Source organism: Lycium barbarum, chromosome 4 (assembly GCF_019175385.1).
Source record: "Lycium barbarum isolate Lr01 chromosome 4, ASM1917538v2, whole genome shotgun sequence".
NCBI lineage: Eukaryota > Viridiplantae > Streptophyta > Magnoliopsida > Solanales > Solanaceae > Lycium > Lycium barbarum.
Genome location: NC_083340.1, coordinates 14,063,954 through 14,073,687, shown reverse-complemented (window position 1 = coordinate 14,073,687; position 9,734 = coordinate 14,063,954). Strand labels below are relative to the sequence as shown.

The window sequence follows — 9,734 nt, the reverse complement described above, 5'->3', positions numbered from 1 at the left end:
TTTCAACTCCATAAATATATTAAAAAAAAAAAAGAGCGAGCAGGAGTATTGAATTATCACTTATATGCCGCCTTACGTGTGTTAGTAACAAAATAAATACTGGCATATATAGTTTGGTTAGTTAAAAAAAAAAAAAAAAACACCAACATATATAATTCTTAAAAATTTGTTCTCATTAAACGAGAGTACTGCTCACTATACTCCCTAATATTTATAATTTGAAATCACCTAAAATTTTACTTGATTAATCTTGGTAAGAAATCCTATTTTGTAACACTTCTAAATCAACTAAAAATTTTACCTTATATAAATAAGAATTTCTACAATTTTATTAAAGTAACATAGGGCTTCTTATACTTCTTTGTTTGTCTTCTTAATTTTTATTTTGATTTTGATTCGTTTCTCTTCTTAGTTCTTATTCTAGCTTTCTTTATTTCTTTTAGTTAATAACTTTCAAGATGATACATGAATTATACATAATTAGAGATACATGAATTATACATAATTAGAGAATTATACATGAATTATACATAATTAGAGAATTATACATGAATTAATACTCATGGGCATACTTTTAGTTGTGTCTTAACTAAAAGTCTGTCTCATAAGACATAACTAGGAAAAACCTTTTAGTTAAGGCTTAACTAAAAGTTTGCCCATGAGTATGCCGGATCTAGCATAAACTTGTTAAGGAATTACCAAAGTTATGCCGGACCCAGCATACTTATGCCAAGTCTGTCCATAAGGCATGAGTATGCCGGGTCCGGCATAACTTTGATAATTCCTTAACAAGTGTATACCGGGTCCGGTATACACGCGACCCAAACCTGCCTTGCAATTTTTTATTTATTTATGCTTGAGCGGGGGTTCGAACCCAGAACCTCATGATTTCTGCGTGAACGCTCGGGGTTGCAACGCGAAGGGTAAAAATTAAAGACCAGCAATATGAGAGGCATAATCTAAAGACCACAATATGAGGGGCCAAATTTTAAAGACCACCCCAAAAGAAGGGCAATCCGCGCAAAAAAATGATAAGGTTCATTGACCCCAAGTTACTTATTGGGCTTCAAGTAAATCCGAAGCAATAATGGGCTTCAATTAAAGCCCAAAGCAAGTTGTTAACATTATATACAGTAGCCTTTACGAGATTTAACCGCCAGAAAATCTTCTCACCTGTTTATACATGGCAGACAAATTCACATAATCAGTTGACCACTTTTGTTCATTACTTCTCGTGGGAGGAAAAAAAAAACTACCAATATTCGGGAGATAGCTACGCGGCCACCTACATTGAGTTATTAATGTTTCATTGAGCTTATATTGTCTATCCTTATTGATTTAATTTAGTTTAATTTGGTTGAAACAATAAAAGAACATCATTATTGTGTTTTGTTGAGCTTGAAAAATTTATTAAAGAAGACAATGTGGTCTATTAATTTTTTAAGGTTTAAGTTGAATCTAGTCATTGGAAATAATTGGAATTGATATTAGAAGGTTATATATCAAATTAAGAGTTTATCTGGACCAAATTTGAAGCAAAAACATATTGATAAAATTCTTACACAGTAAGTTGTTGCAACGACCCCTCCATATTGTAGTCAATTCTTATGATTTGTTAGTATTTATGGTCATAATTCTGGCTCCGTCTGGATTTCACCACAATCTTGGAGATCTGTCAAGATTCGTGACAAGATTTTTTTTTTCGAAGTCACTAGGATTTGTGGTTAAATTTTGGCAATTCACCATGATTTGGCCAAAAATCTTGGCGATTATTATGACAAGAAACGCTTAATCTGAAATTCTAGAAATTCATCAAGATTTTGCTATGTTAACCTAGCCGTGAATCTATTCATGCAAAAATTTCTTAATGGGATCAAAATTTAAACGGTGACACGGAAAAATCCTATTTCTGCAAATCACCCCCTAAAATTAGGGTGATTCGAAGTCGCACCCCCGCAACTCCACAATATAAAATGCATGATTAATTGGCGTAGTATATATCTTTCAGGTTGAGAGTGGAGTTTAGTAGGTTCGATAAGATATACAAATTAAATTCGGCTTTGGTGGCAAGGAACCTTTTTACTTACTAGAAACTAGACGTTATAAAGGAAAGTACGTTTTGGTGTTGAAGTAAGTACAAAAAATTAGACGTGTAAGTCAAGGATTGTTCATAAAATATTTTGTCTTCGATAAAAATTCATTGGTACACAAACAGTACGTAATATAATTGATAAAAATACTTTTATTTGGAAGCTTAGGTGTAACCTAGGAACCTGGCAGCATGTAAACGATGTAAACAAGGTAATTAAGTAGTACATATCGATCTAAGTAAGATTATTTTATCCTAGGCCAAACAGAAGACGTAAATGTCTATGATTTTCTTGAATTAAGACAGGTATTAATCTCTTACATTATCTTTTTCAATTCATCGAAATGGCCAGCTAGGTACGGGTTAATTTTCCATTTTTGAATTCCTACTAGTAGAGATATTTTAGTTATTCAGTTATTTATAGATTTGTCATTCTTATTTTCTACAGGAAAGTGCACAAAATGGACAACTGAGAAGCAAACAACATATGGGATAAAATTAAAAATAAGAAAGAAGGAGTTTATGATATCGTTAGTAGTACAAACTACAAAGCTATCGACATCCAAACTAAGCTTGATGTTGACACACGAGGAATTGATTGATGACAGTCTTATATTTAATTACCAGCTAGGTCTTTGGAAAGATGTCAAATATGATCCAAAAGATGATAGCCCGTTCGGCCCGTTTAATCTGTATAAAATTTTATGGATGGACTCATAATTTTATATTAGGCTGATTTTAATCTAATCCAACATAACCTATTTTAAAGTGATCTCCAACTTAATCCAATTCTTATATCATATATCTTATAAGTTTGTGATGTGTTTGATATGGAGGGGAATATTTTTCACGGAAAATGTTTTCCTCAAAAATATTTTCCACGAAAAATCCGCGAAAATATTTTTTAAGAAGATAGACCCTTCAAAAAAACTTGGTCAAGTTGGGTGGGTCATGACCCAGCCCATTTCAGCCCAAGTAACTTTTGGGCCAATATTAGCCCAACCCATTTATCACCTTAGCACATTTTAATTGGGCTAATTTCAGCCTAACCCGCTCACTTGACACCTCTAGTCCTTGATAAGAAAAATGGAAGCAAAATATATTTATGGAAAGAATAAAAGAAGACCCTAGAGAATAGCTGTTTAAAGTACAGGTAACACGATAATGTCAAAGGTAAGTTGGTAACTTTTTGCTTATTTTTTTTATTAAGTAGGTAACTTAATTAAGTAGTAACGATCGATTTGATACCCTTTCAAATCCAACAGAAAAAACCTACTACTACTTAATGTATTTTTGATACTTACTCTCCTTCGGTCTTTTATCTGTCAGTTTACTTATAAAAACAAATATAAAATATTTTTTATTTTAGAAAACTAGAAAGGCACGACTAATGATTGTAGTTGGATGGATGAGATTCCTTCACATTTAATTAGAGATTTTACATTTGAGCCATGAGAGTTGAGTAACTCCAAATAGGAAGCACCTACTTGTTAATGGGTCCTGACATAAATCCCCAAATTAGTTGGCTCAGTGGGTTTTGGAAACCAAACATTTGTACCAAAAAGTAAAATGGAAACTACAAAGACATTAATTTTTTGCAATTCTACTCTTACTACAAATGATATTTTAATCAAATATCCCTTATAATTAATGCTATCGAGTATTTTTGTTGATGCGTATGGCAAAATCTTTAACGACATATGAAAAGATCGAATGAATTAAAATAAGATGGACGGAAAAAATAGGCCTTCATAATTATCCTAGAGATGTTTCATTGTGTGGAAACTACAATCAAGTGGCAAAATGGAGAGATTGAGATGTCAAGAATATAAAGTTTTTGTTTTTGGTATAACCATATGTATTTGGAATTTACTAGCCTGATTAATTTAGATTCATGTGGTATATGACCCATTAAAGGAGAAATGAATGATTAAGAATACGGGAGGAATCTCATCCATCTCACTACATTTCTTGATGATTAATTAAAGATGTTTGAACTTTATATGATCTGCTTAATTGGTTCATAAGTTTCCTTTATAACTACAACACTCGTGTCATTAATCTGGAGATATACCTCACAAACCAAGCCCATATACGGTATATACGTTTGATCTCTTTTAGCCTAATATATTTCACGAATTTGTCACTTGCCTGTATAGTCACATCGAGTTAAAAAAATGTGTGTATTATTGGCACTTCACTTTCCTCTCCCTTTTCTATGTCGGATTTGCCACTGTGTATGGCGGTGTAAGCACAATATATCTGCTAGAATACGTTTCAAAAGGTTTATATGCAATGTACCTAGTTAACAAAACACTGTATTTATTATTTACATCTGCAGAGTTGAGAGGAACCCAGATCTTATTCTTATCCAATCATGTCAAAATTCTCTCAATTGGTGGCCTTAGTTTTTACACGTAACACATAGAACTAAAGCTCCTCAGGCATCCGATATTATTTTGAACTTAAAATGAAAATGAATGACCCTCAATAAGACATCTTCCTCTGCAATTAATAACAAGAGTGACACCGTTATAAGGAATTTATACCTCTAACTTGCCTAGTAACTAAACTTGCGTTCATAAGAAAATCAATAGGTGCGAGTGAAGCAAGATCTAGAAGGAGATATGTATTCTTTTTCTGGATGTCTGTCTTTGTTTGCCAGGAAATTGACAAATATCCATTGGTTAATTCGTGCAAAATGAAGTAATGACAGTACACAAATGAGTTGTTTCACAAACAATTAATACCTATGTTTCTTAATTGTCCTAATAATTATGACCAAGTCACATCATAAATTGTGTAGATATCTCATTCCATGACAAATGCTAGGCGCCAGAACCAATGTAGTGGAAACTTCATTAGAATTACTAATACTTACAATTAATTAACATCATTTCGGTTAATCCAATATATCAGAATCAATAGCACATCAGTCAAGAGTCAAACTAAGTAAACCCATGGTCCATAAATTAAACGACTTGGGTAACATAGCTTCTTTGGATGCTCATATATATATCGTTATCAACTTCCGTATTCTTTTATCCTTTGGTGTGAACTTATCCCTTCCAGAAGCAGAGAAAGATTTCCAGTTAGATATAGACATGAATTCCTAAAAAAATTAAGGGCGTTAAAGACTAAGTATTCTACAAAGATTATAGTCACTAATCAACTACACAAATTTATTATATTGCCAATCTTTGTCTTGATTACTAAATTCCAACTATATACTTGGAAACCTTGTAGATATCTTCAGTGCAGCTAGGGTTTTTTTTGTCTCTATTTCCCCCCACTCATGAGCCCATCCTCTATTTAACCCTTTTCATCATTTGTATCACATCATAACTCTTATCACCTTATTTTAAATACTCTTATTTGTGTATCATGGCTGCTGAAATTGGGATTCTGTCCGTGACTCAACTCCAAAAACTAGCTCAATCCCAAGAACAGCATAACCAACAACAATCGTCATCACAACCACCATTAGATTCTGGCTCTGCTACTGGCTATTGGATGTGGAACGCTAAGCAAGTAACCCCAACAACAACTCAGGATGATGACGATTCATGGGAAGTTAGAGCATTTGAGGAAGACACAGGCAATGCCATGGGCACTACTTGGCCACCGAGGTCCTATACTTGCACCTTCTGTCGGAGAGAATTCCGGTCAGCGCAAGCCCTAGGTGGACACATGAATGTGCACCGCCGCGACCGTGCCAGGCTCCACCAAGCCCCACCACAATATGCTTCAAATAGCAACAACAACCACAGTTCTTCCCCCAATGCCAATTCTACCTTCCTAATTCCAACTCAAGAATTTGTTACAAATGGTGGAGTTTGTCTTCTATACTCCTTGCCTAACCCTAGCAGTACTCATGTCTTCAACCCCGCATCAAGAAAATCTTGTACTATGAGTAACAATTCACCGTCTACCCTTAATCTCTCCACCTCACCATATCCAACAAATAATTTGATGTCTCCAACTCCATGCCCTCCTCCTTCTTCTCTAAATTTTCCAATAAACAAGCCTACTCCAAGCATCAACACATCATTTAACATAAATGAACCTTCAACATCTAACACAAGTAATGATCATAGCAAGAGGGATTCAGCCATTGAAGATGAGCTTGATCTCGAGCTTCGGCTAGGATGGAGATCATCATCATCAACAACATCCTCACCATGAACACAAGTCATCATTTTGTGGTTAATTTCCTAGACTTGATTTCCTTTTTATGGATTGATTAATTCGTTGTGTGTGAATTGCAGTATACTCCAAATGAAGTTGAGAGAAAAAGCAAGAAGAAGAGAGCAACTTGTAAATTTAAAGAAATGAAGGGTTAAGTGTGATAATAATAAAAGAATAGAAGTATTAATTGATCAAAGGAAAGCGTTATTGGCTAGGGTTGGAGTGCGAGCTAGACTGTAAAAAAAAAAGCTTTGCAGTGCTGTGTCATTTTCTAGTTGCTCATTTCTGAGGACAGCATATATTTCCGTGGGGATTATTATATCTGGCCATGTTACGATTCTTTATTACTGCATTTATGTTATCTCTCATGAATATATGGATTATGGGGTATATTTTTGGTTAAAGAAAAAAAAAAGGGATTTATTTAGTACTTACTACTTATAAAAGGATTCTTGAGACATTTCGAACTCTATCCATGAAAGGGAAGATTGTTTATTCGCTTTCCTTATTCATTTCTTTTTTTCTTTTACCTTTTTTGGTATTATATAATTCCCTTTGTTTCCTTTCCTCTTCTGTGTTTGGCCTTATTTTTGGAATACTCCTCATCCCCTTATACCTGTTTTTGTTAGCAGTGAATTAGTCATAATAAAAAAAATCATAAGAACCTTTTGGTCAACTTAAGTTTGCATTTACTTTTTTTCTGTGTTTTAATCAAATAAACATGGAAAATCAGAATAATGATTTTGAATTTCAGAAATGTTTTGCAGCAGCTTCAATCTTTGCACTTTCTTTTAGGTAGAATACCTAAGGACCCAGGCTATGACACTCAAAAAAAATAAAAGAATAAAAACTTAAAGATCCTTCTAAACTTGATACGAATTATGATATACATCTAAACTTACTAATTGTTAGTAGTCTTAATTACCCCTGAACTTGACTATTTGATAGCCTTTACATCCCCAAACAAACACACGCATGATCTTATCGTAAGAGAGTGAGATACACTTGACTGCCACATGGATTTTTTATTTTTTTTACCACATGACATTTAAAAAAAATATAATTAATAGTATATTTTTTCTTTTAAATTCATTAATTTTAAAAAAAATCTTTTTTTGGGTTCAATTATTAAAAAACTTGACTTGAACTCTAATTTTAGGCAAGTACATTGCAAAACAGATAGTCAAATCTTCATTGAGAATATTACCTTGTCGTGCCAATTAGTAAAATCTACGTTGAAGAATGACATACATGCTATCTCCTCATTTAGAATCAGGGTGAAGAAGGGTCACTTTTCTTTTGATCCGGGCTGACTTCTCTTTATTTTTCTCCTTTTACTAAGTGTTTTTTTTTTTTTTTTGCTTGGTCTTGTAATTTGATGGAAGCACAACATTCTAATTTGCTTCACCTTTTCTGCGCAGATAGGTTTCTTTTGTATCATTAGAGGTTTTGCCCTCTATTTACTCCTCTTCTTCTTTTTTTTTTTTTTTTTTTTTTTTTTTTTTTTTTTTTCTTTTGTATAACTGTGGTGCCGCGCTAGTTTGAGCGCGCCTCGACTAATTTCACGGGATACCTGTCACCTCTCATTGGCAACGGGTACCAGGTAATTATATCCACCAATGCTAGGATAGATGGGAAGAATGACTTAGTTTTTTTGTCTCTATTGGAATTTAAACCTGAAAATCTCATGATTCTCAACTCACTACATTGACCACTAGGCTACATCTTTGGTGCCTCTTTATGTACTCTTTTACCTATCAATAAATGAATTTCAGTACCTGGGTAAAAAATAGAAACCATAAAAGGGATATTCAAGCTCAATGGCAAAGAAATTAGGTGAATCTTTGCAAGTTTACAAACATCACAACAGAAACCAGAAGGATCTACTTGGTCGAACAAAGAAGTAAATAATGTTTTTAGCTAATCAAAGGATACATGCCCCAACCGTCGACGTCATAGCCAAATTTCAATTTTATTGTATTTTTCTGTAGTGCTTCCACTACTAAAGTTTTATGTAACTAGTAAAAAATTTCGATGTCAAATTCAAGTAATACAATTTTTCCGCCTAATACCATAATCAATCGTCTGCTTTGTTTGAATGTCCTTAGTAACACAAGAGTTAGCCCAAAAACTGTCAACACAAGACAAGGCTTTAGTTATATGAGAAACAGATAAAAGATTATATAGTTCAAAGATGGGACGACAACTAAAACGTAGTCTAGATCTAAAGTGTTAGAGAAAGATAAAGACCTCTTCTCCAACAACTGGAGACTCGTTACCACTGGCAGTCGAAACGTTTTTTCAGGAACAGGTTTTAAGATGTGCAATTTGTCTAGAATCACACGTCATATATATGATCTGTAGCGAGAATCAATTATCCATTCAACTCTTTTGCTGATCTTCCAAGACATGTTAGAGGATTAATAAACTTAGATAGATGGAACATGCCTAGTTTCGGGGTAAAACCTGTCAAACCTGGTTTGTTTGTTTTTTGTCCTCCTTAATGGACTGATCCTCATAGTCATAATATAGCTTTCTAGTCTACTATGACTATACTTTTGGGTGCAAACCATAGAAGCTAACCTTCTACGATAGTCTCAACTCAATGATCATGTAAAAGTTTGGGATGCCAAACTCAAAATGTACTTTTTGCGAATCAATGATCAATAAAGACAGTTTAATTTTTAAAATAAAGTACCACTTTTTTCACTCTTGTTTAGAGAATTCAAGATTCGAATTCAATATTCAAGTGGAAAAAGTTTTGGCTTTGATACCATGTACAAATAAGAGAAAATTGGAGAAGAAAAAGTGTTTCTTTCATTATCATCAAGCCCATATATATATATATATATAAATGTACAAGAATCTTCGATTTCAGATAAGAAATTCTACACCTCCTAAATAAGATAAAACTTTTAAACTTGGGCTACAAGGAATATATTTACCTCTAATATGAATCTCCTAAATAAGATAAAAACTAATATAATACTATCACAAAATCTCTACATGTAGAAGACCTTTTTTATTTGAATTCCCTTCATCTCTATTTTTAGAGGCTGAAAGCATTTTTTGTATAATAGAGAAGGATATACAAAACAAAGGAGTACTATCTCCCTAAACGTACTTAGAATGGAACAAACTTCATTCTTCATATAAGCAGGATTTTTGGTCAGCTTACAAAAAATACTCTAGCAAGGAAAGGAAGTTTCTTTCCTAGCCAAATATACAACATCAAGGAACATCAAAATTATACATTCTATACACGTTCCTTTCTAAAACGAAAGAATTTTTCCTGATCTTCCTCTTGAAAGAAGGTAAATGAAGTCTGTCCATATTAATTTCTCCCTTAACTTCTTAGGGAAGCATATGGAATTCATTCAAGTGAATGAGTTCTGAACAATTTAGTCCCAAATTAGCAAGGATATTTGCTACCTTGTTGCCTTTTCTATAGCAATAC

General features: G+C 33.3%; 1 protein-coding gene across 1 annotated transcript; it reads left to right on the top strand.

The window, feature by feature from the left end:
- The first annotated feature begins 5,138 nt into the window (after positions 1–5,138).
- On the top strand, positions 5,139–8,623 carry LOC132635284 (zinc finger protein 10). Its single transcript, XM_060351612.1, has one exon. The coding sequence runs from the start codon at positions 5,474–5,476 to the stop codon at positions 6,272–6,274; it is 801 nt and encodes a 266-aa protein (XP_060207595.1). The 5' UTR covers positions 5,139–5,473; the 3' UTR covers positions 6,275–8,623.
- The last annotated feature ends 1,111 nt before the right edge of the window (positions 8,624–9,734 follow it).